A 26,134-nucleotide genomic window follows, 5' to 3' on the forward strand; every position below is an offset into this window, starting at 1 on the left:
TGGATACAGAACTGGCTCAAAGGTAGAAGACAGAGAGTGGTGGTGGAGGGTTGTTTTTCAGACTGGAGGCCTGCGACCAGTGGAGTGCCACAAGGATCAGTGCTGGGTTCTCTACTTTTTGTCATTTCCATAAATGGTTTGGATGTGAGCATAGGAGGTACAGTTAGTAAGTTTGCAGATGACACCAAAATTGGAGGTCTAGTGGACAGCGAAGAAGGTTACCTCAGATTACAACAGGAGTTTGACCAGGTGGGCCAATGGGCTGAGAAGTGGCAGTTGGGGTTTAATTCAATAAATGCGAGGTGCTGTATTTTGGGAAAGCAAATCTTAACAGGACTTATACACTTAATGGTAAAGTCCTAGGGAGTGTTGCTGAACAAAGAGACCTTGGAGTGCAGGTTCATAGCTCCTTGAAAGTGGAGTCGCAGGTAGATAGAAAGTGTTTGGTATGCTTTCCTTTATTGGTCAGAGTATTGAGTACAGGAGTTGAGAGGTCATGTTATGGCTGTACAGGACATGTCTTAGGCCACTGTTGGAATATTGCGTGCAATTCTGGTCTCCTTCCTATCGGAAAGATGTTGTGAAACTTGAAAGGGTTCAGAAAAGAATTACAAGGATGTTGCCAGGGTTGGAGGATTTGAGCAACAGGGAGAGGCTGAACAGGCTGGGGCTGTTTTCCCTGGAGCGTCAGAGGCTGAAGGGTGACCTTATAGAGGTTTACAAAATTGAGGGGCATGGATAGGGTAAATAGATAGTCTTTTCCCTGGGGTTGGGGAGTCCAGAACTAGAGGGCATAGGTTTAGGGTGAGAGGGGAAAGATATAAAAGTGACCTAAGGGGCAACGTTTTCACGCAGAGGGTGGTACGTGTATGGAATGAGCTGCCAGAGGAAGTGGTGGAAGCTGTTACAATTGCAACATTTAAGAGGCATTTGGATGGGTATATGATTAGGAAGGGTTTGGAGGGATACGGGCTGGGTGCTGGCAGGTGGGACTAGATTGCGTTGGGATATCTGGTTGGCATGGACGGGTTGGACTGAAGGGTCTGTTTCCATGCTGTACATCTCTATGACTCTGTGTCTCTATGACACAACTCTCCTCTCTGATGCATTGTCGGTGATCAGCAGGCTGTTCCCATTCAGAAAAAGGAGGTCAGGAGGACTCTGCAGAGTCGGGATAGAGAGCCATTTCCCACTGGAAAAAAAATGATAGAGAATTAGAAGACACAATTTAAGGTGAATGGTAACAAAAAAGCATGAGGGAAAACACTTTGTAAGCTACACTGGCTGAGAGTGTGGAGAAAGCGGATTCAATTGTGACTTTGAGAAGGGAATCAAAAAAGCACCAGAAGAGAAAAGCAATGTTTCAGGGCTATTGGACAAGGGCTGGGAGTGAGGTGAATAACGCTTGCAGGGAACCAGCATGTGGGTGATGGGGATGAATGCCCTCCATACATGCTGTTTCTATTCTGAGCTCCTACTAATTCTCTTGTTTCAGTCTCTGTACAGGAGACTGCAAACTGAAGAAACTGCAATTACTGCCTCAATAGAGTATAGTGATCCATGTACCAAATACTCAACCTGTCTTACAAGATTATTTCCAAGTGCGCTAATAATATTACCTTTCCCAAATCAGAAGGAGCTGCTACACAAACCTGTTCCCTGGATATTTGTTCATAGAATCATATCATCCCTACAGTATGGAAACAGGCCCTTCGGCCCAACAAGTCCACACTGACCCTTCGAAGAGTAACCCACCCAGACCCATTCCCTCTACCCTATATTTACCCTTGACTAATGCAACTAACCTACACATTACTGGACATAATGGGCAATTTACCTTGGCCAATTCACCTATCCTTTTAGAAACCTAACTCTCATCCATTCTAAAAGATAAAAGACTTAACAGCAATCTAGGTTTGTTCGATATATCCTTTCAGTTGCATGACACTACAATCTTTTGCTATAAATTATGTGTCTTATATTCCTGCTCCACAGCTACCTGACGAAGGAGCAGCACTCTAAAAAGCTAGTGTGCTTCCAAATAAGCCTGTTGGATTATAACCTGGTGTTGTGTGATTTTTAACTTTGTCCACCCCAGTCCAATACCAGCACCTCTACATCGGGAATTATAGAGGCATGTCTAATGGCCAAGCATGTAATATAGATCAGATTGATGCTAAGTTTGAAATAAAGTGCCATCTTTCACCAAGGCAAAGTGATGCTAAGATCCTGGGTTTAAAGCAGCACTGGGGCCAGGACAGGAGGCAGGTGGGAGCTGCCAGTAGATCTATCGCCAGCATGTTCCTTCCTCACTCCAATATGCTACCAGGCTGTTTTCTAAAGAGATGGGATGGGGGAGCAGCAGAAACCACCCGCACCCATGTAGAGCCAGCTGGCAAATGTGTTACCAGCCTCTTGGAGGAGGCCAGCCTGGATGTTTCAGTTCCTGCAGGGTTTCGGGGTCAGTCTAGTGGCCTGGTGGTGTCTCCCTGGGGATGGGGGACATAGTGGGGGAGCAGGGGCTCTAAGTAGGTCTTGAGACCCTCCCTACCTGCCTGAGTACAAGAGCAGCTGTAGACCTCTCTGTAGAAAACCCCTCCCCTGCCTACACAGATCATGTACGAGTGCACACGAAGACATGCACACACAGTGGTGGCCTGGTGATCAAACCCGTTGTTTTAGTTAAACATTGAAAATGTTGGAGAAGTTGTCACCATGAAGGAGTGCACTTTCTCTCATTTACTTTCCAGAACAGCCTTTTGTTTCTTTTAATTGGAATCATCTTTAATTGGCCCATCCGCCTGTCACCCCTAACCAGAGAGTAATCTTGACCTCTGGTTGACTGACTCCTTTGGGGAAGATTGTCTGGCTGTTCTCTTCAGGGTCCTCTGCTTGGATAAATGTAATGTGCAAATGTTTAGGGAGAAAACAGGAGACTGGCACTAAGTAACAATGCTGATTTGACGTGCTAGTGCAGAATCTATGGGCTGAATGGCCCCGTCCTCCACCATAAGAATTCTGATTCCAAGTTCCACGCTGATCCTCAGGATGGGTTAATAGGGGAAATCCTGTGTGTCTCCATATAGAGATGCTGAAACCCTGGCTCAAGACTAACAATTGCAAAATAAATGAGACTGTGAAAACTTGTACTCTGTCATATTAGCGCACAGTATGAGAGATGTCAGTAACTTTAGCATCTCTATATCTGCCAACTCTTCACAGACCCAGCTTCCTTGATAAGTCATCTGTGGATCTCCAAGTGCAGTGTGGAGCAGAGGTGAGATGTGTAGACAGAAAGATGATATAAGTGTTAGTGACTTCATCTCTCTCTGCCTTTCCCTCCACAAGTCTTTCCCTCTCCCTGTGCGAGCAGACACTGAGAGACAGAATGAGAGAGAGGGGGATGAGACAGGGAGAGTGAGAAACTAAGCAACAGAGGGAGGATGGGTCAGACACAGAAAAGGAGAAGAGGAAATGAGTGATAGGCAGCAATAGATGGAAAGAAATGGCAAATTTGAAGAGGGGAAACGGAATGGAGAGAGAGTGAGAGACAGAGATCTGGAGGGGGAAAGGAAAAAGGGACGGAGAAAGTAGGAGAGAGAGATAAAGCAATAAGGAAGATGGAGAGAAAGGCAGAGAGAGAAGGGGAGAGGAAGATGGAGAGAAAGGCAGAGAGAGAAGGGGAGAGGAAGATGGAGAGAAAGGCAGAGAGAGAGAGAGGCAGCGAGGGCAAGAGGCAGAGAGACAACAAAGCACATGAACAAATGCAAACCCTGCCCCTGTGCTTGAAAGGGAGGCCAGGTAATCTTCAACTTACTCACAGACCCCGAAACCTCACTGGGTTGCATGAAACATTGACGCTGATCATCATTTTGCTCAGAATATATATTTACATCAGCACCCTGGAAACTCATCAATGGAAATGAAAATAGTGCCAGCTGAACAGCTGCCACTCTGATTTCACATTCCCTGCTTGGATCTGAGCACTCGCTCTGTGACGATGCACCAGTGCATCATGAAGGCAGCATCACATTGCAGGGCTCTGCCTTTCACATACGCTGTTAGAATGAGAGCCCCAGTGACTGTCCAAGTTCCACAGAGATGGTGGAAAACAACAAAATGGCTTCCCTGTGTCCTGGTCAAGTTTCTTCTTTGAACAGTTTAATTGGTCATTCATTTCATTTGAACATATCTCCACCTCCAAGTTGTAATTGTCTGCATAATGGCCGTCACTGGGGTGCAACTATAGAATATTGGATGTCAAACAGTCTATGATTATCTTTTTTTGGAGCCCTTTCTTTAAGAATGGAAAGCATTGCTCCTTTAAACAGTAGGTCAGGCTTTGCCAATCTTGTATTTATTGCTGTTGTGGTTCTGTTCGCCGAGCTGGGAATTTGTGTTGCAGACGTTTCGTCCCCTGTCTAGGTGACATCCTCAGTGCTTGGGAGCCTCCTGAGAAGCGCTTCTGTGATCTTTCCTCCGGCATTTATAGTGATTTGTACTTGCCGCTTCCGGTTGTCAGTTCCAGCTGTCCGCTGCAGTGGTCGGTATATTGGCTCCAGGTCGATGTGCCTATTGATTGAATCTGTGGATGAGTGCCATACCTCTAGGAATTCCCTGGCTGTTCTCTGTTTGGCTTGCCCGATAATAATAGTGTTGTCCCAGTCGAACTCATGTTGCTTCTCATCGGAGTGTGTGGCTACTAAGGATAGTAGCCATGAACACCAACTAGCCACGAAACGACATGACCAGCTATCCTTAGTAGACACACACGCAGATGATAAGCAATATGAATTCGACTGGGACAGCACCACTATTATAGGACAAGCCAAACAGAGAACAGCCAGGGAATTCCTCGAGGCATGGCACTCATCCACAGATTCAATCAATAAGCACATCGACCTGGACCCAATATACCGACCACTGCACTGGACAGCTGGAACTGACAACTGGAAGCGGCAGATTCAAACCACTATAAATGCCGGAGGAAACATCACAGAAGCGCTTCACAGGAGGCTCCCAAGCACTGAGGATGTCACCTAGACAGGGGACGAAACGTCTGCAACACAAATTCCCAGCTCAGCGAACAGAACCACAACAACGAGCACCCGAGCTACAAATCTTCTCACAAACTTTTTATTTATTGCCTTCATTGGTCAGTGCATTGAGTATAGGAATTGGGACATCATTGTTACAGCTGTACAGGGCACTAGTTAGGCCACTTTTGGAATACAGCATTCAATTCTGCTCTTTCTGCTTTAGGAAGGTTGTTTTTAAATTTGAAAGAGTGCAGAAAAGATTTACAAGGTTGTTGCTGGGATTGGAGAGTTTGAATGAAAGGAAAAGGCTGAACAGGCTGGGGCTGTTTTCCCTGGAGTGTCGGAGGTTGAGGGGTGACCTTATAGAGGTTTACAAAATCATGAGGGACATGGATCGGATAAATAGACAAAGTCTTTTCCCTGGGTAGTGAAGTCCAAACCTAGAGGGCAAAGGTTTAAGGTGACAAAGGGAAAGATTTAACAGGGACCTAAGGGGCAACTTTTTCACACAGAGGGTGGTGAGTGTATGGAATGAGCTGCCAATGGAAGTAGAAGGAAGCTGGTACAATTGCAACATTTAAAAGGCATCTGGATGGGTATAACTAAGAAGGGTTTAGAGGGATATGGGCCAAATGCTGATAACTGGGACCATATTAATTTAGGATATCTGATCGGCATGGACGAGTTGGGCCGAAGGGTCTGTTACCATGCTGTCCATCTCTGTGACTCTACCTAGAAGTTAGTACTAAGCTTTATTACTCTGCTTCTCATCTGATTTTCTTTTTTTTTAACCTTGTGGTACTTGTAGGACGCAGGAGGAAGCATTACGGTGAGTAGCAGGTGTACCACATGATTCAGCATTCCTCCAGTCAGTTTGATTATATTTACACCCAGAAGGTCAGACCTGCAATTTATGGGTGAGAGAGAGCATTAACTCTTTCAGGAGATTTGAAGAAAATTGATAGGGCAACTGCTGCATGAAGAAACAAAGAATTGTTCATTGATCCTAATTAGCCTGGACGGGAAAACTGTTCTCTCTTGTAAATGAAACAAGGACGAGAGGGATTTAAAGTGATCCGCAAAAGAAGCAGGGGTGAAGTGAGTGTTTGGGGTATGGAATGCACTGCCTGAAACAATGGTGGAGGCAGATTTAATAGAGGCATTCAAGAGAGTACTGGATGATGTTTTGGACCAAAATAATATACGTGGGTATGGGGGCGAGCAGAAGATCGGCACTAGCCAATGATGCTGTTTTAACGAGCAGGAGCTGATGTGGCTGAAAGGCCTCCTTCTGCACTGTGTAACACCCATTGATTCCATCCAAAACAGACACTCAGGGCCGAACAGCCTCCTGTGTTGTACAAGGCTCTGATTTCATCAGACCTCAGGTCAGTTCACTGTAAACAACCTAGCAATCGGCCACGCATTGTCTTTGAGATATTGTACAAGTGGCGCTCTGTCCACTGTATGAAGCTCAAACCTCTCTGGGACTGTCAAAGAGAGGAGATGAAGGGCATTGAATCATTCAGCAGTTCCATGGCCATTCACTTCATCTGTTGTTGTTGCTGGGCTTTTCTTGGATGTACGTTATTTTTGGCTGTATTGAAATCATGACTGCGCTGTCAAAACAATTTATTAGACAAGAAGCAGTTTGGGGTTGTCTTTCTCATTGCATGTATTTCCTTTTTATTTTGTGCTGCCTAAAGGACACAGAAGGTTTCACTACGGTGAGTAACTGTTGTCTTATTTCAACTCATCTCTGTTTGCAAAAAGAATCAGTTAAATGTTTGGATCCAGAAGGTTATCAGTTCATTTGGACTGGCCACTCGAAGCTGCGGGCCTGTCATGGAATGTGTGGTGTTTATCAGATTGTCAGCTGCCAATGCCAAAGATGGCTGTCTGTTGGTGTCCAGATGACAGCAGTGAAGTCACATGACTGTGATGAAGGGTTTTTGGTACCCCTCCCCTTGGCTACGTCATCACTCCAACCCACCCCACCTCCCCGCTCACCTCTGCCCCCATCTATCAGTTCCTGGCCACACCCCTCACTACGTGGCTCCCAAACTCAGGCTCTTCCCAAGCACGGTTGGCAGTAGACACAGCCATAGACACCATCAAGGGTAATGGAATTGAGTCACCTCAAATTAGAGCATTCTATATGCAAAATGTTGACTTTTACTGCACTTTCTGTAATATTAAATTTGAATTTGATTTTATAATGTTGTTGTGGTTCTGTTCGCCGAGCTGGGAATTTGTCTTGCAAACGTTTCGTCCCCTGTCTAGGTGACATCCTCAGTGCTTGGGAGCCTCCTGTGAAGCGCTTCTGTGCTGTTTTCTCCGGTATTTATAGTGGCCTGTCTCTGCTGCTTCCGGTTGTCAGTTCTTGTGTGGCTACTAAGGATAGCTGGTCATGTCGTTTCGTGGCTAGTTGGTGTTCGTGTATACGGATCGTTAACTGATCATATAACGATCGGTCCAACCCGTCCATGCCGACCAGATATCCCAACCCAATCTAGTACCCCCTGCCAGCACCCGGCCCATATCCATCCAAATCCTTCCTATTCATATACCCATCCAAATGCCTCTTAAATGTTGCAATTGTACCAGCCTCCACCACTTCCTCTGGCAGCTCATTCCATACACGTACCACCCTCTGCGTAAAAACGTTGCCCCTTAGGTCTCTTTTATATCTTTCCCCTCTCACCCTAAACCTATGCCCTCTAGTTCTGGACTCCCCAACCCCAGGGAAAAGACTTTATCTATTTACCCTATCCATGCCCCTCAATTTTGTAAACCTCTATAAGGTCACCCTTCAGCCTCTGACGCTCCAGGGAAAACAGCCCCAGCCTGTTCAGCCTCTCCCTGTAGCTCAGATCCTCCAACCCTGGCAACATCCTTGTAATTCTTTTCTGAACCCTTTCAAGTTTCACAACATCTTTCCGATAGGAAGGAGACCAGAATTGCACGCAATATTCTAACAGTGGCCTAAGAAATGTCCTGTACAGCCATAACATGACCTCTCAACTCCTGTACTCAATACTCTGACCAATAAAGGAAAGCATACCAAACACTTTCTATCTACCTGCGACTCCACTTTCAAGGAGCTATGAACCTGCACTCCAATGTCTCTTTGTTCAGCAACACTCCCTCGGATCTTACCATTAAGTGTATAAGTCCTGTTAAGATTTGCTTTCCCAAAATGCAGCACCTCGCATTTATCTGAATTAAACTACATCAGCCAGTTCTCAGCCCATTGGCCCACCTGGTCCAGATCCTGTTATAATCTGAGGTAACCCTCTTTGTTGTCCACTAGACCTCCAATTTTGGTGTCATCTGCAAACTTACTAACTGTACCTCTTATGCTCGCATCCAAATCATTTATGTAAATGACAAAAAGTAGAGGGCCCAGCACCGATCCTTGCGGCACTCCACTGGTCACAGGCCTCCAGTCTGAAAAACAACCCTCCACCACCATTCCTTACTCTATAATCCCCTTGAGCCTAACACCTCTCCTAAATCTCTGTGTTCCTCCAGATTTGACCCTCTGCCTCTGCTCCACCATTAGTGACTGTACTTTCCTTCATCCGGGACCCTCCCTCAGGAATTTGCTCCCACTCCCTTTCCACCGATGTCTCCTCTTTACACCAAATCAATGCCCTTTGAAACATTTTAGTACTTTCAAGATGCCAATGTATATGTAAGGGTTGTGTTGGGAAGTTGATTTGAAATCTCATCTGCAAGTTGGCACAGCTCTGCAGTGTCAGTCAGAGGTATAGGTACCTCTCTGTGGTGGACTCTGATCATCAATTAATTTAGAGTCCCAACATGCAAGGTTTAGTATTAAGCCAGATGCCCTGGCAATGTTCTGGGTACCCAGATTCAAATCGTGCCACGGCAGGTGGTAGAATTTGAATTCAATAAATATCTGGAATTAAGAGTCTAATGATAACCAAGAACCCATTGCCAATTGTCAGAAAACCCCATTGATGTCCTTCAAGGAAGAAATCTGCCATTCTTTGCTGGTCTGACCTATATTTGACTCCAGTCCCACAGCATTGTATCATTGACACTTAACTGCACTCGGGACAATTAGGGACGGGTAATAAATGCTGACCTGGCTAGTAATTCTGTAATGGATTAAAAAGTGGGGCACTTGAGAGGGGGAAGTGGTTGGGAGAGAGAGTCTCATCAATTTTTGTGTCAGTCTTTGGGATTTTTGGCTTGTCTTCTGTGTGCGTTTATTTTTCTTGTCTCTTGCTGAATTATGGTGTAAGTGGCTAATGGTGTGAAGCTTTGCCAGTTGACATTTGGCATGAGGTTGAACTCATGGATAACATTTCTGGACTGAGCTGATTCAGTGAAACCAGACTTTGTCTATACTCGGGCCAAAGCTGTTCTATAAGTCAAAGAAAAAAGTGATGGTTAATCTCTTGTTGATCATTTGCATCTCCATCAATGATGTTCAATCAGTGAAACATTTTGACTTGCTCTAAAATTTTCGACCAGAAACATTTTACAATCTTTCTCCCAGATGTTTTATCTAGAATAATTTGTGGACGTGATATCAAATTCCACTTAATCAACTGCAGACTTCTTTGTGATGAATTTATGTTGTTTTGCATTAGCTGATGACTGTGGCCTAGTGGTAATGTTACAGGATTAATAACACAACAATTCCCGGCCATCCCTTTGGGAACAGGGTTCAGAATCCCAGCACACGAGTTGGTGGAATTAGACGCATAAATTCCACATATAAAGCTGATCGCAGCAACTCTGAAAACTTCCACCGATTGTTGTAAAACTCCCTTTGGTCCAGTCATTCCCATTAGAAACCTGCCATCATTACCTGGTCTGGCTGTATGTCAGTCTAGATCCACAGCAGTGGGTCTGATCCCTAACTGCCTTCTGCAACAACCCAGCAAGCTGCTCAGTTTACAGGCAGATAGGCAAGTGGTGACCTTGCTAATGACACCCACATCCTACGAAAGGATTTTCAAACAATCTTACGGCCGACAATTGGTACCAAAATTGAGTTGAACAGAGAGTTCTGTCATGTCATTAGCATAAGTATAGAGTCATAGGCATATTTGAGTTATACAGCATGGAAGCAGACCCTTCGATGCAACTTGCCCATGCCGACCAGATATCCTAAATTAATCTAGTCCCAGCATTTGGCCCATATCCCCCTACATCCTTCCTATTCATATACCCATCCAGAGGCCTTTTGAATGTTGTAATTGTACCAGCCTCCACCACTTCCTCTGGCAGCTCATTCCATACATGCACCACCCTCTGCGTGAAACACTTGCCCCTTAGGTCCCTTTTAAATCTTTCCCCTGTCACCTTAAACCTATGCCCTCTAGTTCTGGACCCCTCCACCCCAGAGAAAATGCCTTGTCTATTTATCCTATTCATGCCCTTCATGATTTTATAAACCTCTATAAGGTCACCCCTCAGCCTTCAAAACTCCAGGGAAAAAAGTCAGCCTCTCCCTGTAGCTCAAACCCTCCAACCCTAGCAACATGCTTGTAAATCTTTTCTGAGTCTTTAACAACTTCCTTCCGATAGGAGGGAGACCAGAATTGACGCAGTATTCCAAAAGTGGCCTCACCAATGTCCTATATAGCTGCTAAATGTCACTCCAACTCCTATACTCTATGCACAGACCTGTAAAGGCAAGCATACCAAACATTGCCTTCCCTACCCTCTCTACCCGTGACTCTGCTTTCTCATAACCTCTTTTGACTGATACACAACAGATGTAAGAACATAATGAAGAATCCAATTTATTCCATGCCCAGTACCTCACATCCTGAGCTTGATGAAGAGAAAATTAATGCCAGTCAGATTAAACCAAGGAGGAAGGTAGATGGGCTGATATTCTTTGACGATCAAATGGAAAAGTACGAGCAACAATTGAAGGAAGATTTTGAGCATAATACTTTGTAATTCATTCATGGGATGTGGACCTTGCTAACTGGGTCGGCATTGGTTTATCATCCCCAGTTGTCCTGGAACAGGTGGTCGTGAGGTAACTTCTTGAACCACTGCAGTCCCTAAAGTCTAGCAATATCTGCAGTGTTGTTAGGAAGGGATTTTGTTGCAGTGATTGTGAAGGTACGCTGATATATTTTGAAGTCAGGGTGGTGAGTGGCTTGAAGGTGGTGATGTTTCCATGTGTTTGCTGACCTTGTCCTTTGATATGGTAGACATTGTAGGTTTGGGAGGTGCTGTCGGAGAAGCCTTGGTGCATTACTGCAGTGAATCTTCCAGAAGGTTCTCACTGCTGCCACTATACATGACTGGTGGAGGGAATGAGTGTTGAAGATGGTAAATGGGGTGCCAATCAGGCAAGCTGCTTTCTCTTAGATGGTGTTGCATGTCTTGGGCATTAGTCAGCCAAATGAGGAGCATTCTATCATACCTCTGACCCTTGTCTTGTCAATGATAGACAGGAATTGAGACAAGAGGCAATTACTTGCCACAGAGTTCCTAGTCTATGACCTGCTCTTGTAGCTGGATCAGTTCGGTTATTGGTCGCATGTAATCCTGAGGATTTGATAATGGAGTATTTTGCAATGGTAAGACAATCAAACATCAAGGGATGGTGGTTAGATTTTCTTCTGTTGGAGATGGGGTTATAGCCATGGTTCATAATCCCAGATCATCTTTGGGTGTTACAATCTTTAATACCAACATGTGTTTTTTTTTTCCAAATTCCAATACAGCCAAAATGACTGAAGATATAAATTCAATGGCCTTTTGCCGAGACCCGGAATGTCACACCTGATGAGGTGTCAAAGAAGTTTGATTTAAAATGGAGAAATGCATCATGAGCTGAATTGTAATCTCCTGGGATTATTTCAGTCTGGGAACTTGATCAGAGAAAATTCAGGGGTCCAGATGAGGGGCATGTTGTAGGTCTTTCCCTTTCAAGAATTCCCAAGGATGGGTAAAAAAATGAATTTCAGCTCTGGTCTGTGCATGTTCCTAGCCTAACATCCCAGTGTGTTCTGAAGGTCACAGTTTTGAGAGCCGCCATTAAACACCCTTACATGGCAGGTAAAGTAAGGGGAAAATAATTTTCTCTCACTCTGAGTGCTATCAGCTAGACACTGTCAAAAGGAACCAGGACAAAAGAACTTCAATCAATTTGCAAAGCCAGGAATTACCAAAAGCAATGCTTTCAATAACATCTGCTGTAACCACAACAAATCTATATATGTTCTTCACTATTTTAAAAAGTGTTGTATTGTTATTTCTTTTCGTATTTAATAAGTAGTAAACTCGATATAGCAGCAAAATATTTTGAGGCATCTGGTAGTTGTAAAGGTCAATGCAAGTCTTTATTTAACTGGGCTGAATCCTCAGCGCTCTCTCCTTTGTTCTGTGTTGGTGGGGACAATGGTGCAACAAGAAGTGACTTCAGTTTCCTTGGATCCAGTGGGATGCATTGTCCCTACACATGAGCGCTATCTAGTGGCCCCCACTGGAAAGTGCAAGTGTGGGAAGACCTTCATCTCCAACATTCGTACAATTTGCCAATCATTTCTTTCCAGTGCAACTTGAAACTTTCTGTACATTTGACTTTTAAATAGTGACTAGAATAATAATCCAAATAGTATTCTAACTCTTATCAATTTGATTCCTGTGATGAGTTATGTTGATGAGCGGTAGTTGTCACTAAATGGGTGGTTTAACTTGTATTGGCTTGAAGGTTAAAGGCTTGTACTACCTTGTGCCATATTCAAATAGGGGATTTGAAACCCAACAGCAGGTTAAAAGAAAAGGTTTGAGAACTGCTCTTTCCCACAAAGGGCTTTGTTTCTCTGGTACCCCAGGGGATGTACGTTGTGGCACCACTATTGTGTGAATTCAGTGGTGGGGCTACATCTGCTGAAATCTGTCACCATTGGAGGGATTAGCAAGGGCACAGGGTGGTGAAGCAACACCTTTCTCTCCCCCCCCCGCCCCCCACAGGGTGTGTACAAATCGCTCAGACCTCTCACAGATGGATAGTTTTACCTTATCTGCTATGAATTGAAGTGTGTGGATGTGGTCTGCTGGCCTGCACAGTGGCAAACTGGGCAGTTAATGTCATATTTCAGCCAGGGTCCTGTGAACAAGCTACTTGCTGTAATTAGCATATGCTTCTCCATCTTATTGTTGTACTTGATGATGTAACGGATAATCCTGTCTGGTACAGGTCAGCCCACAGATCATGAATGGGGCAAGATTAGAGTAGTGCTGGAAAAGCACAGCAGGAATCCTGATGAAGGGCTTATGCCCAAAACATCGATTTTCCTGCTCCTTGGATGCTGCCTGACCTGCTGTGCTTTTCCAGCACTACTCTAATCTCCCACATCCGCAGAAACCACTGTCACCCATGATTGGGGCAGTTGTTCTAAATCCCCTGGGAAAAATATTTTTATTCAACCTGTTCAGAGTTGCTGTCACGCACCTCTGACTTGGACCCTGACCTCCCTGTCCAGGTATAGGGACACTACCATAATGATGCAAGAAGGCCCTGAAGCAGATAAAGTCACCATAGCCTTACCAGACTGGAAAACTGTGCTTTCATTGAGAGAGATAACCACTGGTGCTTTAATCTGAATGCAACAAAAATTGTCTTTTACTTTTCTTGGCCCGAAGCCCTGTTTATGGGATTTCATGTGAGGTGGGCTCTCCAAAACAGAGACTGTTTCTTTGGCAGATTCTGTTCGACGACATAAGGTTCTGGACAGTTTGAGCTGCTGCTCGGAGACCACATTAAGGATTGGCCAGTGACTGGACTTGAATGAGTGCTGAGCATTTTTATTTTGGTTGCCTTTGAAGGATTTGGGAAATGATTCATTGCTTGGCTCACACTGTTGACCCAGCATCTGTTTGAATTGTGATTCTCAACATTCCTTGCAATCTGTCTTCCAGTGAAACAGGCTAATCTGAAGGGCATCCTGGCCACTGACTTGTCCCCATTCACAAACTCATGGGACCTGTTGTCCCTGTGAATGGGCATTTAATTCATGGAAGAGAAGGAGGGATCGGTCAGGACTTTACATGGCGGTAATTTGACATTTTTGATTAATGTTGCACTTCTAATGGGAGTTTAATCACTGGGGTATACTCATTGGAGGAGAAGGTGAGGACTGCAGATGCTGGAGATCAGAGCTGAAAATGTGTTGCTGGAAAAGAGCAGCAGGTCAGGCAGCATCCAAGGAACAGGAGAATCGACGTTTCGGGCATCAGCCCTTCTTCAGGAATCATTGGAATACTCATTGGAACCTGGTGGACAGTGCCCATTTCGAGAAACAATGGGAGAACTTGCTTTTCCGTCCCATTGTTCACAAGCTGAGGCATCTCAAAGCCCCTTTGACTAACTTTCAAGCATTTGTTGAAATGTTCTTTCTGTAGGAAAGACGAAGGAAATTGAAGTTACCTTATGCACAACAAACTCTCACAACCAGCAATGTGGTAATGACAGAATGGAAACAGGCCATTTGGCTCAACAAGTCCACACTGACCCTCCAAAGAGTAACCCACCGAGACTCATTTCCCTATATTTACCTCTGACTAATGCACCCAATGTTATGGCTGATTTACCTGGCCTGCTCATCTTTTGGTTTGTGGGAGGAAACTGGAGCACCCACAGAAACCCACGCAGACAGGGGGAGAATGTGGGAATGCCATACAGTCACCCGAGGCTAGAATTGAACTCGGGTTCCTGGCGCTGAGCTTTACTTAGGCCATATTTTAGAAACTCTGTCATTCTAGTTAACATATAAACAAGAAAAGCAGGTAGCAGCATGGGAGAGGGTGTAGAGAAGAGTTACCCTGTACAATGCATGAATCTACACATTAGGAAGGGACTGAGAGGATGGGTCTGTCTTTTTCTAGATAAAGGAAAGCTGAGAAGTGACCTAATTAAAGTGTTCAAAATTCTGAAAGATTTCAGTTGAATGGATACTAAGAGAATGTTTTCTGTTGTGGGGAAGAACATCTCGAGAGACTATTAACCAAGGATAGAGGTCAAGAAGTCCAGTGGGAAATTCACACTCTGGATCAGTCAACTCAGGTAGATGGCTACTGTATAATGCAGAGTGACGCTAACAGCACAGGTTCAATTTCTGCACTGTCTGAGGTTGCCATAAAGAGTCTTCCTTCTCAACCTCACCCCTCACCTGAGGCGTGCTGACCCTCTGGTTTGATCACTACTGGTCATCTCTCTACCAAATGAGAGAGCAGTCCCCTGGAACCTTGGTAACATTGCTGTGGAACTTGCCACCAAAGGGAACTGATGAAGCACATTGTATATGCACTCTTGAGGGGAAATTAGATGAGGAACTGAAGCAGTAGGGGATAGAGGGTCACAGGAAAAGAGGAGAGGAGACTTGAGTGAAGCTTAAACACCGACAGGCACTGGTTGGGCTGAATGGCCTATTTCTGAGCTTGATCCTTTGTAAACCAGTCTTGTTAATGGCCACCTAAGTTGGCTGCTTTCTGGTCCCAAGTATTCAAGTTAACTTGGTTTATCGAGGAGGGAAAATATCAGCTGATATTCTCCCTCCAGACGGAGACTCTGTGATCCCATCTGTAATGTGTGGAGGACTATATTCAACATCTTACAGATAACCTGACCTCTTGCCTGTGGTTCTTGAGGACGCTCAGAGCCTTAACCTGGCAAAGTGTCAAAACAGTAAGATGTCTGGAGCAACTGCAGAAAAGTCATTGACAAGAACAGAAATTGCTGGAAAAGCTCAGCAGGTCTGGCAACACATGTGGAGAGAAATCAGAGTTCATATTTCGGATCAAGTGACCCTTCCTCAGAACACAGTTCCTTCCTCAGTTCTGACGAAGGGTCATTTGACCTGAAACTCTGATTTCTTTCCACAGGTGCTGCCAGACCTGCAGAGTTTTTCAAGCAATTTCTACTTTTGTCTCTGATTTGTAGTATCTGCAGTTCTTTCAGTTTTTACTTAGTAGAAAAATCACTGGTAGTTAATGAAATTCAAAACTTCCTCTCATTTTCACCTGATTTGACTCTGGAAAAACCATTGCATTGGACAGCCATGGAAATAATTGCATAGGATTGGTAACAGGGAACAGGCCATGTGATCCAACCGATCTGTATTGGTGTTTAAGTTCCATACAAGCCTCGTCCCACTCATCTCACCCAACCCTATCAATATATTCTTGCTTTTCATCTTTGTCTCTTTATCCTTAAATAGAGTCTTAGAGTCATACAGTGTGGAAACAGGTCCTTTGGTCCAACCAGTCCACGATGACCATGTTCACAAACTAATCTAGTCCCACTAGCCTGCATTTGGCCCATTTTGCTCCAAACCTTTCCGATTCATGTACTTATCCAAATGTCTTTTAAATGTTGTTACTGTACTTGCATCCACCACTTCCTCTGCCAGTTCATTCTGCACTTGAACAACTCTATGTTAAAAAAAAAGTTGCCCCTCAGGTCCTTTTTAAAACTTTCTCCTCTCACCTTGAAAATATGCTCCCTGGTTTAGAAGTCCCTCACTCTAGGGTAAAGACCGTTGCTACTCACCTTATATATATCCCTCATGATCTTATAAACCTCCATAAGATCATCCCTCAACATTCTACATTCAAGTGAAAAAAGACCCAGCCTATGCAGCCTCTCTTTATAACTCAAACTCTCCATTCTTGGCAATATATTAGTAAATCTTTTCTGAATCCTCTCCAATTTAATAATATCTTTCCTATCGCAGGGTGACCAGAACTGTATGCAGTGCTCACTGTCCATTATACCATCAATGTTGGTGTCATCTGCAAACTTACCTCCTTTATTTTCATCCAAATCGTTTATATAAATGTTCAAAACAAAAGTGGACCCAACACCGATCCTTGTGGAACACCACTGGTCATAGGCCTCCAGTCTGAAAAAGAACCCTCCACCATTACACTGTCTTCTACCGTCAAACCAATTTTGTATCCAATTGGCAAGCTCACCCTGAGTCCCATGTGATTTAACTTGGTCTACCATGCGGAACCTTGTCAAAGGCCTTCCTAAAGTCTATAAACAGTAGCTGCCGCTCTGCCCTCATTAAACTTCTTGGTCACTTCCTCAAAAAAAAACTCCTATCAAGTTTGTGAGACCCCATTTCCCCAATTCAGTACTGTTTACATCAACAACTGACACTTCATTCCAACCACCCCCTGGGTAAAGATGTTTTTTCCCTGAAATTTGCCAGTGGAGTTACTAATAACTATCTATTTTAAATTTACAGCTTCTGATTTCGCAATTTAGAAACTTCTTCACCATGTCTAGCCTTCTCAAGCCGTCTAGCCTCTGCCTAATTTTGAAGGCCTCTTCGCAGCCCCTCCTCGAATCTAGCTTTTTCCCATTGAGTCTTCCCTTGTGGTTCTAACACCTCAGTCCTGGTATTATCCCTGTAAGAATTTCTTGGATAGCGTTGTGATGTGACAGTGGTGATTGTGAAGGGGAAACAAAGGCACCCAGAACCTAGAGAGAGAGCTCACTGAAGGCGCTACACTTTTGTTTTAGATAAAAAGGTAGCAAATCCTGAAGAGCAGCACCAATCTGTCAGCGACCTGAGAAAAGCAGTTTTCTCAGCTGGAGATAACCCCTCCTGAGCACAGAGTACACATTGAGAACAATCTCTACACAAGAGAGGGAACGTAGAATGGTCTGTTGCACAGGCGCCTCCTGGTGGCATACATCACAGAAACCCAGTGCAGTTTACTCATTCAAAGAGCCATATAGCTCATTCACAGTTTCTGTTTTTACATCCACTTGCTGCTTTTTTTTTGAAGTAAGTTACCAGCAGTTTCTTGAGACCCAGCCTGGCCGCTGTAGGGGTGTTTTCACGTGGTTTTGAGAAGCTGTAGCAAGTTTTCTTAAGGTGAAGAAGATCCTTGTCTAGGAAGTGTTAATGCTGCTCAAAAGCACACCCAGAGTAGACTGCAAGTGTTGTTTAAAACGACGTCTGTGAGTCTGGCAGAGATTGCAGCGCTAAACTCTCGTGCTCGTCTTCCATCTTGTTACTTCTGCGAATGACTTGTGAATGTGCCAATGTAATAACTTCCAAAAGGAGAAAGAAAAGGTTTGCACTTGAAGAACACATTATGGGGAATATCTGGTTTTATCCAGAAAGTTACTTTCAAAGGCCACATTGCTGAATGGAGCAGCAATTTTTGTGCCAATTACATTTCACATTGACAGCAAACTGGGGTGGCACGGTGGCTCAGTGGTTAGCATTGCCACCTCCATACAACTATCACACAGACATAGCTAATACACAGACACAGCTATCACACAGACACAGCTATCACACAGACACAGCTATCACACAGACACAACTAATACACAGGCACAGCTAATACACCAATACAGCTATCATAATGACACAGCTTTCACACAGACACAGCTATCACACAGACACAGCCATCACACAGACACAACTAGTACACAGGCACAGCTAATACACCAATACATTGATTGCAGCCTTGGGTGACTGTCTGTGTGGAACTTGCACATTCTCCCCGTGTCTGTGTGGGTTTGCTCTGGCTTCCTCCCATTTCTTTACAGAGATAAATCTCAAAGTTTTGACATTTCCAATCTTTGTATCTCACGTCAGCCAACCAGGAGACCAGCACTATGACAGTAAGGTGTGAGCAGTGGACTTATGAGTCCTTTCAGTTGTCAAGAACATAGAACAATACAGCGCAAACAGGCCCTTTGGCCCTAAATGTTGTGCCGACCTGTGAACTAATCTAAGCCCATCCCCCTACACTATCCCATCATCATCCCTGTGCTTATCCAAGGATTGTTTAAATCTCCCTAATGTGGCTGAGTTAACTACATTGGCAAGTAGGGTATTCCTTGCCCTTACCACTCTCTGCCTCTGATATCTGTCTTAATTTTATCACCCCTCAATGTGTAGCTATGTCCCTTTGTACAAGCTGACGTCATCATCCTCAGAAAAAAGCTTTCACTGTCTACCCTATCTAATCCTCTGATCATCTTGTATGTCTCTATCAAATCCCTTCTTAGCCCTCTTCGCTCCAATGAGCACAGACCCAAGTCCCTCAGCCTTCCCTCATAAGAGCTTCCCTCCAGACCAGGCAATATCTGGTAAATCTCCTCTGGATCTTTTCCAATGCTTCCACAGCCTTCCTGTAATGGGGTGATCAGAACTGTACACAATATTCCAAATGTGGCCGCATTAATGTTTTGTATATTTGCAGCATGACATTACAGCTCCAGAACTCAATACCTCTACCAATAAAACCTAACACACCATATGACTTCATAAGAGCACTATCAACCTTTCAGGGATCTATATACTTGGACTCCAAGATCCTTCTGCACATCCAATCTTTCCATTGACCCAATATTCTGCCATCCTGTTATTCTTACCTTTCATTTATCTGCATTGAGCTCCATTTGCCATCTCTCAGCCCAGTTCTGCAGTTTATCCAAGTCCCCCTGCAACCTGCAACATTCTTTCACACTGTCCACTACTCCACCGACTCTACTGTCATCTGCAAACTTACTAACCAATCCACCTATGCCTGCGTCCAAGTCATTTATAAAAATGACAAACAGCAGTGGTCCCAAAACAGATCCTTGTGGCACACCACTAGTAACCGGACTCCAGGCTGAATATTTTCCATCAACCACCACTCACTTATAGAAAGCCAGTTCCTAATGCAAGCTGCAAAGTCACCCTCAATCCCATGCCTCTGTATTGTCTCCAACAGCTTACTATGTGGAACCTTATCAAAGGCTTTACTGAAGTCTATGTACACCACATCAACTGCCCTACCCTTATCTACATGCTTGGCTACCTTTTCAAAAAACTCAATGAGGTTTGTGAGACTTGACCTGCCCTTGATAAAACCATGTTGACTATCTGCAAATGAATTGTTGCTCGCTATCTCTTAACATCCTTTCCAAAATGTTTCCTACAACAGATGTAAGGCTCACTAGTCTATAATTACCTGGGTAACCTCTACTGTCCTCCGTGAACAAGGGCACAACATTTGCAATCCTCCAGTCCTCTGGTACTAAACCTACAGACAGTGACGACTCAAAGATCAAGGCCAAAGACTCCAACATCTCCCTCGCTTCCCAGAGAATCCTCGGATAAATCCCATCCGACCCAGAGGACTTGTCTACTTTTACTCCTTCTAGAATTGATAACACCTCCTCCTTACTAACCTCGATCCTTTCTAGTCTAATATCCTGTATCTCATTCATCTCCTTTACAATATTCTCTTTTTCCTGATTGACAACAGATGAGAAATATTCATTTAGCACCTCTCCAATCTCCACAGGGTCCACACACAACTTCCCACTTCTGTCTTTGACTGGCCCTTTTCCTACCCTAGTCATCCTTTTATTACTCACATACCTATAGAAAGCTTCAGGATTCTCCTTTATTCTATTTGCTAAAGACTGCTCATGTCCTCTCCTTGCTCGTCTTAACTCTCTCTTTAAATCCGTCCTAGCTAATCTGTAACTCTCCATCGCTCATCTGAACCATCTCATCTCGACTTCACATATACTTCCTTCTTCCGCTTAGCAAGCGATGCAATTTCTTTAGTAAACCGCAGTTCCCTTACCACTTCCTCCCTGCCTGACAGGGCCATACCAATCAAAGACGTGCAATATCTGTTCCTTAAACCAGCTCCACATTTCAATTGTCCCCATCCCCTGTATTTTGCTACCCCATTCTATGCCTTAAGTCTTGCCTAATCACATTATAATTGTCCTTGCTCCATCGATAACTCTTGACCTGTGGCATGTACCTATCCCTTTCCATCGCTAAACTAAACGTAACTGAATTATGGTCACTCTCTCCAAAGTGCTCACCTACAACTAAATCAAACGCCTGGCCTGGTTCATTACCAAGCACCAGATCCAGTGTGGCCTCCCCCCTTGTTGACCCTTCGACTTACTGTGTCAGGAAGCCCTCCTGCACACACTGGACAAAAACTGATCCACCCGACGTACTAGAGTTATAGCATTTCCAGTTAATGTTGGGGAAGTTAAAGTCCCCCATAATGACCACCCTGTTCCTTTCACTCCTACCCAGAATCGTTTTGCCGATCTTCTCCACATCTCTGGAACTCTACAAAGGCCTATAAAAACGCCAAACAGTGTGACCTCTCCTCTCCTGTTTCGAACCTCAGCCCATACTACGTCAATAGATGAGTCCTCGTCAAAAGTTTTTTCAGCCACCATTATACTGTCCCCCACTTTTACCACCTTCCCTGATCTTAATGAAAGGTCTAAATCCTGGAACCTGCAACATCCATTCCTCACCCTGCTCTATCCATGTCTCCGAAACGGCCACAACATCGAAGTCCCAGGTACCTATCCACGCTGCAAGCTCACCTACATTATTCCAGATACTTCTGGCATTGAAGTAGACACCATTCAGATGAGTTTGCTGTCTGCCCACATTCCTGTGACCATGAAATCCTGTCCATGCCCTCCCTATTGTCATCCTCCTGTGCACTGGAACTGAGCCTCAGGTTCCCATCCCCCTGCTGAGCTAGTTTAAACCCACCCGAATAGCACCAGCAAATTTCCCACCAGGATATTAGTACCCCTCTGGTTCAAGTGAAGACCATCCTATTTGTAGAGGTCTCCCTTGCCCAGAATGAGCCCCAATTATCCATGTACCTGAAACCTTCCCTTCTGTCAACTTAAACAGAAACACTCACCCTCTTACTTTCCAACAATGTTCTCAGCTCCTGAACATGTTGTCTCCTCAGTGAAATCCAGATGCAAGTTGCCCTGAGTATCATAGTTCACATTAAGCCCCAAGAGTGAAAGCTGCTCGGCCTTTTGCCCTCTGATCTTCTGAAAAATCTCTCCCCACGCTCTCCTTTTAGCGAAGGGTGGTATGGTGGCTCAGTGGTTTAGCACTGCTACCTCACAATACCATGGACTGGAGTTCGATTCCAATCTCAGGTGACTATCCGTGTGGAGTTTGCACATTCTAACCAGTGTCAAGGGTTATGGAGATAAGGCTGGAACAGGATACTGATTGGGAATGATCAGCCATGATCATATTGAATGGCGGTGCAGGCTCGAAGGGCTGAATGGCCTACTCCTGCATCTATTGTCTATTGTCTATTGTCTATTGTCTGTGTGGGTTTTCCTCCGTGTGCTCTGGTTTCCTCCCATAATCCAAAGATATGCAGATTGGGGTGGATTAGCCATGCTTCATTGCCCCATTGTGTCCAGGAATGTGTAAATTAGGTGTATTAGTTAGGAGAAATGTAGGATAATAGCATAAGGGAATGGGTCTGGGTGGGTTACTCTGTGGAGGGTGAGTGTGGACTTGTTGGGCTGAAGGGCCTGTTCCGCACTGTAGGTATTCGGTTCTACTCTATCCACCAGTTACCCTGTTATTAGATTAGATTAGATTACTTACAGTGTGGAAACAGGCCCTTCAGCCCAACAAGTCCACACCGCCCCACCGAAGCGCAACCCACCCATACCCCTACATCTACCCCTTACCTAACACTACGGGCAATTTAGCATGGCCAATTCACCTGACCTGCACATCTTTGGACTGTGGGAGGAAACCGGAGCACCCGGAGGAAACCCACGCAGACACGGGGAGAATGTGCAAACTCCACACAGTCAGTCGCCCGAGGCGGGAATTGAACCCAGGTCTCTGGCGCTGTGAGGCAGCAGTGCTAACCACTGTGCCACCGTGCCGCCCTTTAAATATTTATTTAGTGCTTCCCCTATCTCCTCTGATTCCATACATAACTTCCCACTATTATTCTTGATTGGCCCTAATTTAGATTATGCTACTGTTGATCAAAGTAACAGTGTTGGCTGGGTCATCAGGCAAAATCCATGCCCTTCTCTACATCTCTTTCTACGTTTCCTTAATGTTTGCAGAGGCCTGAGCTCAGGGCCTTCACTGCATAATCTATGCCAATATCTACAGGGAGTGCTGCACTGTCAGAGAGGATAAAGTGAGGCGCTGGAAAAGCACAGCAGGTCAGGCAGCATCTGAGCAGCAGGAGAATCGATGTTTCAGGCAGGACCCTTCATTAGGACTGGGGAGGGGGAGGGGGAAGGGGGCTAGGGCTGGGGGAAAGGTAAGGTGGGATGGTGATAGGTGGATGCAGGTAGCATCGCCTCTCCAGTTCCTTGGATGCTGCCTGGCCTGCTGTACTTTCTCCAGCACCACACTTTATTGACTCCGACTCTCCAGCATCTGCAGTCCACGCTATCTCCCAGTTGCCACACTGTCAGTCGTGCCGAGTTTCAGATGAGATGTTGAACCCTGTTTTTTTCTCTTGAGGGGAATGTTAAAGATCGTCTGGCACTTTTGGGAAAAGGGCAAGGATTTTTCCCTGATGTTTCTATTTATCCTATACTATACAATTAAATAGCTGTACAATACAATTCAACACAGCACAGCAACAGGCTCTTCCAGCCCACCAAGCCCGAGCAGTTTCCTAACCCTTATTTAGACCCGCTATTTATGTGTTTTCCATCTCTCTGTGTCGATAAAGATACCCCTTAAACGTGGCTAATATGCCTAATTCACCTCCTCCACTGGCAGTGCGTTCCAGGCACCCACCACCCTCTGGGTGAAAAACCTTCATGATGCTTTCTGTTCCACCCAGACGTCCTCCTGTCGATCTTTATTGAATACATTTGGAATGTAACAGTGAATCCCTTCACAAAGAGATAAATCGCTGGAAAAGCTCAGCAGGTCTGGCAGCATCTATAAAGAGAAATCAGAGTTAAGGTTTTAGTTCCGAAATGTTAACTTGGATTTTTCTTCACAGATGCTGCCCGACCTGCCGAGCTTTTCCAGCAACTTCTCTTTTTGTTTCTGATTTACAGCATCCACAGTTATTTCAGTTTTTATTTTTTGAATTCCTTATTCCTTCTACTACATGATGACATATTAAGCAAGCAATCTGCTTGAGAGATGCTGAATCAGTGACTCCCTTCCTTGATGTACATTACTGACACTAAGAATTCTCTAGAAGTTTGAATTTACTATTCCATAAAAGCCTATTGCCAGAGTTTAGGATGATGTGTACTAAAAATAAAGAAAGCTACCCCTTTATCCTTAAATAAAGTCTTAGAGTCACACAGCATTTAAACAGACCCTTAGGTCCAAACTTGGTATGTGCATCTGATATCAAGCACTATTTAGTTAGTTGGGGAAAACTGGCTCCTGGCTTGAGTGACAAATCTATGATGGCTTTCAAATAAGTGTTTATCTCAGACATCTCAGTGGCTAACACTGCTGCCTCATAACACCAGGGACCCAGATTTGATTCCAGTCTCAGGCAACTATCTGTGTGGTGTTTGCACTTTCTCCCCATGCCTTTGTGGATTTCCTCCCACAATCCAAGGGTGTGCATGTTCGGTAAATTGGCTGCGCTAAAATTGCCCATAGTGTTCAGGGATGTGTAGGTTAGGTGCATTAGTCAGGGGTAAATATAGGATCTGGGTGGGTTACTCTTCGGAGGGTCAGTGTGGACTTGTTGGGTGGTAGGGCCTGTTTCTACGCTGTAGCGTCTCTACAGTGTTAGCTGAGTCAAGAGAAACCTATTTGATATATGGCACCCGTTTCTTCCTCAAAATGAATAAGCATTGTTTTTCAAGATAATCCATGGGATAACAGTTTAAGAGCTTTCCATTATTCCAAAAAAAAACCCTGGGAGTGAATCAGGATAATTGAACTCCATGGAATTCACTGGGAAGAGATAGAGGAGCAGTTTAAAATTGTTGGCTGTGTTGGTTCTGCTAAGGAGTTAATAACAAAGCAGAGCGTTAATTGTTAGACAAACCATGACTTGTGTGGAAAGGTATTTGAGTTAGATGTTTCTCAGTTGCTGAGAAAACAGTTCTGAGATTAGAAAGCGTGGGGTAGATGGCTCCCACAGTTGTTGTTCACCGCGCATTCCTGGTTGGAGTGACCAGCGATCATTTATCTTAGCACATCCATTTCCAGGGCGAAAAGTGTAAAATTCTTTGCTACTTCTGTAACCACAGATGGCAGATTCCATTGACTGGAGAGGATGATTTTGTTACAAGTGAAATAATCCCAGTGGAACTGTGGTCTCTCTGGTTTGGATGTATGAACTGGCAGCAGGAGTAGGCCATTCAGCCCCTCGAGCCTGCTCCAGCATTCAGCGCGATCATGGCTGACCTCATCTCGGCCTCAACTCCACTTTCGTGCCTATTCTCCATAACCCTACAAACCACTACTGATTAAAAATCTATCCACTTCTTAAATTGAGTGATCCACCAAGTTGCAGTCTGCACAGTTAGAGTCAGAGAGTCCTACAGCACAGAGACAGGCCCTTTGGCCCAAACTGGTCCATGCTGACCAAAGTGTCCATCCACACTAACCCCATTACCCTGCACTTGGCCCATATCCTTCTCAAAACATCGATTTTCCTGCTCCTCAGATGTTGCTTGACCTGCTGGGCTTTTCCAGCACCACACTCTCGACCATATCCTTCTAATCCTTTCCTGTCCAAGTATTTGTTCAAATGCCAGAATAACATAGAATATACATAGAATTCTTCCTTCCCTCACCCCACTCACAATAAAAATAAAACCTGCAAGGCCAGAATATTTGATTTAGAAGTCTAACGGAGTAAAACATGCAGCTTATTGTCACATCTTTATTTTCAGAAATAGCATTAGGTATTCCAAACAGCAACAATTCCTGCCAATGTTAGCACACAGCAACATCCCATAAGTCTTAAAGAAATAAGTGAACAGTCACTATCTCTTTGACTTTGGATAGATTGCTAGCTAAGGCAGCAGTTGAACTCACTTGCTCCCTCTCCAAACAGTGATCGGCTCTTTGTCACTTGCTGGAACTTTCCTGAAGCATGAAACATCGATTCTCATGCTCCTCTGCTGTACTTTTCCAGCACCACACACTCGACCCACTGGAACTGCATGATAGTTCCATCAGTGCAGTCCATGTGTTTTGGCTCCTGGGTGGTTTGAACCTATTGTTTTCTGACTCAGGGTTTGAAATGCTTACAGCTCTGTTAAGCTTGGTACACAGATGTTCAGAGTTTCA

General features: G+C 44.6%; 1 protein-coding gene across 7 annotated transcripts in view; it reads left to right on the forward strand.

Annotated features, from left to right (window-relative positions):
* The window catches only part of agrn (agrin), a 513,439-nt gene that overhangs the window by 235,568 nt on the left and 251,737 nt on the right, over positions 1 to 26,134 (forward strand). For 4 of the 7 annotated variants that reach the window (XM_072586197.1, XM_072586199.1, XM_072586200.1 and 1 more), the window contains exon 3: positions 6,746 to 6,766. The exons of the other annotated variants lie outside the window; for them this stretch is intronic. In XM_072586197.1, coding sequence (XP_072442298.1) covers positions 6,746 to 6,766 — 21 coding nt within the window. The remainder of the gene's footprint in view (positions 1 to 6,745; positions 6,767 to 26,134) is intronic. 7 annotated transcript variants of the gene reach the window in all.

Source organism: Chiloscyllium punctatum, chromosome 16 (genome assembly GCF_047496795.1).
Source record: "Chiloscyllium punctatum isolate Juve2018m chromosome 16, sChiPun1.3, whole genome shotgun sequence".
NCBI lineage: Eukaryota > Metazoa > Chordata > Chondrichthyes > Orectolobiformes > Hemiscylliidae > Chiloscyllium > Chiloscyllium punctatum.